Genomic DNA, 993 nt, shown 5'->3' on the forward strand with positions numbered 1-993 from the left:
CAGCCCAGGCTGGGTACACAGCCCCCACAGCCCCTGGTGGCACCCTCCTGGGGTAGGGTATGGAGGTGGGCACCCCACACAGGCACCCCAGACCCCAGCCAGAGCAGAAAGGAGGCAGCACCTGAGAATGGAGGTTTAATGAGCCAAGATGCCCTCCTGGCCATCCAGGGGGGGTGGACTGGCGCCTGAGGGATGCTACCCGTGGGGCAGGAACAGCGTAGGGCTGTGGGGTGGCTGTGGGGTGGCTGTGGAACAGGGCCAAGGGCTGGAGCACCCATGGCACTGTCCCTAGCAGGCAGAGCAGCGGTCGCCCTTCTCCTGTAGCCCAGGGTTGCGGCGCAGCATGTCCTTGAGGGAGCCATCCTGCTCCGTTAGCAGGTTGATCTCGTTCTGCTTGTACTCGGAGGAGAGCTTGTGCCCATAGAAGGAACCTTTCCCTGATGAGGGGTTGGAGTTGTGCTGGCCTCGGCGGGCACAGGCCCGCACCACCAGGTAGACCAGCTCTGCCATGTTGAGGACGATGCAGATGCTGGAGGTGACCAGCATGAAGACGGTGAAGATGGTCTTCTCGGTGGGCCGGGAGATGAAGCAGTCGACAGTGTTGGGGCAGGGGTAGGCCTCGCACTTGACCAGCCGCACCATCTGGTAGCCCGGGTAGAGCATGTAGAAGATGTACATGAACACAGCCTCGAAGAGCAGCCTGAAGACCACGCTGCAGACGTACGTCCACCACAGCGAACCCGATATGCGCATCTTGTGCTTCTTCACCTCCTCCATGTGCTTGGGGTCCCCGTGCCCCGTCAGCACCAGCAGCTTCTTCTCCTGGTGCTGCTGGTAGGCCACGTGCATGGCCACGAGGAGGGCTGGCGTGGTGACGAGGATGAGCTGCAGGGCCCACAGACGAATGTGGGAGATGGGGAAGAAGTGGTCGTAGCAGACGCTGTTGCAGCCAGGCTGCTGGGTGTTGCAGGTGAAGGCGGATTTCTCATCCCC

General features: G+C 62.1%; 1 protein-coding gene across 1 annotated transcript in view; it reads right to left on the reverse strand.

The window, feature by feature from the left end:
* Positions 1–288: 288 nt before the first annotated feature.
* Positions 289–993, reverse strand: part of GJB1 (gap junction protein, beta 1, 32kDa) — a 1,214-nt gene continuing 509 nt past the window's right edge. The window contains exon 2 of the mRNA XM_010185126.1: positions 289–984. Coding sequence (XP_010183428.1) covers positions 289–984 — 696 coding nt within the window. The remainder of the gene's footprint in view (positions 985–993) is intronic.

The sequence above is a fragment of the Mesitornis unicolor genome, unplaced genomic scaffold (assembly GCF_000695765.1).
Source record: "Mesitornis unicolor isolate BGI_N332 unplaced genomic scaffold, ASM69576v1 scaffold16765, whole genome shotgun sequence".
NCBI classification, from domain to species: domain Eukaryota; kingdom Metazoa; phylum Chordata; class Aves; order Mesitornithiformes; family Mesitornithidae; genus Mesitornis; species Mesitornis unicolor.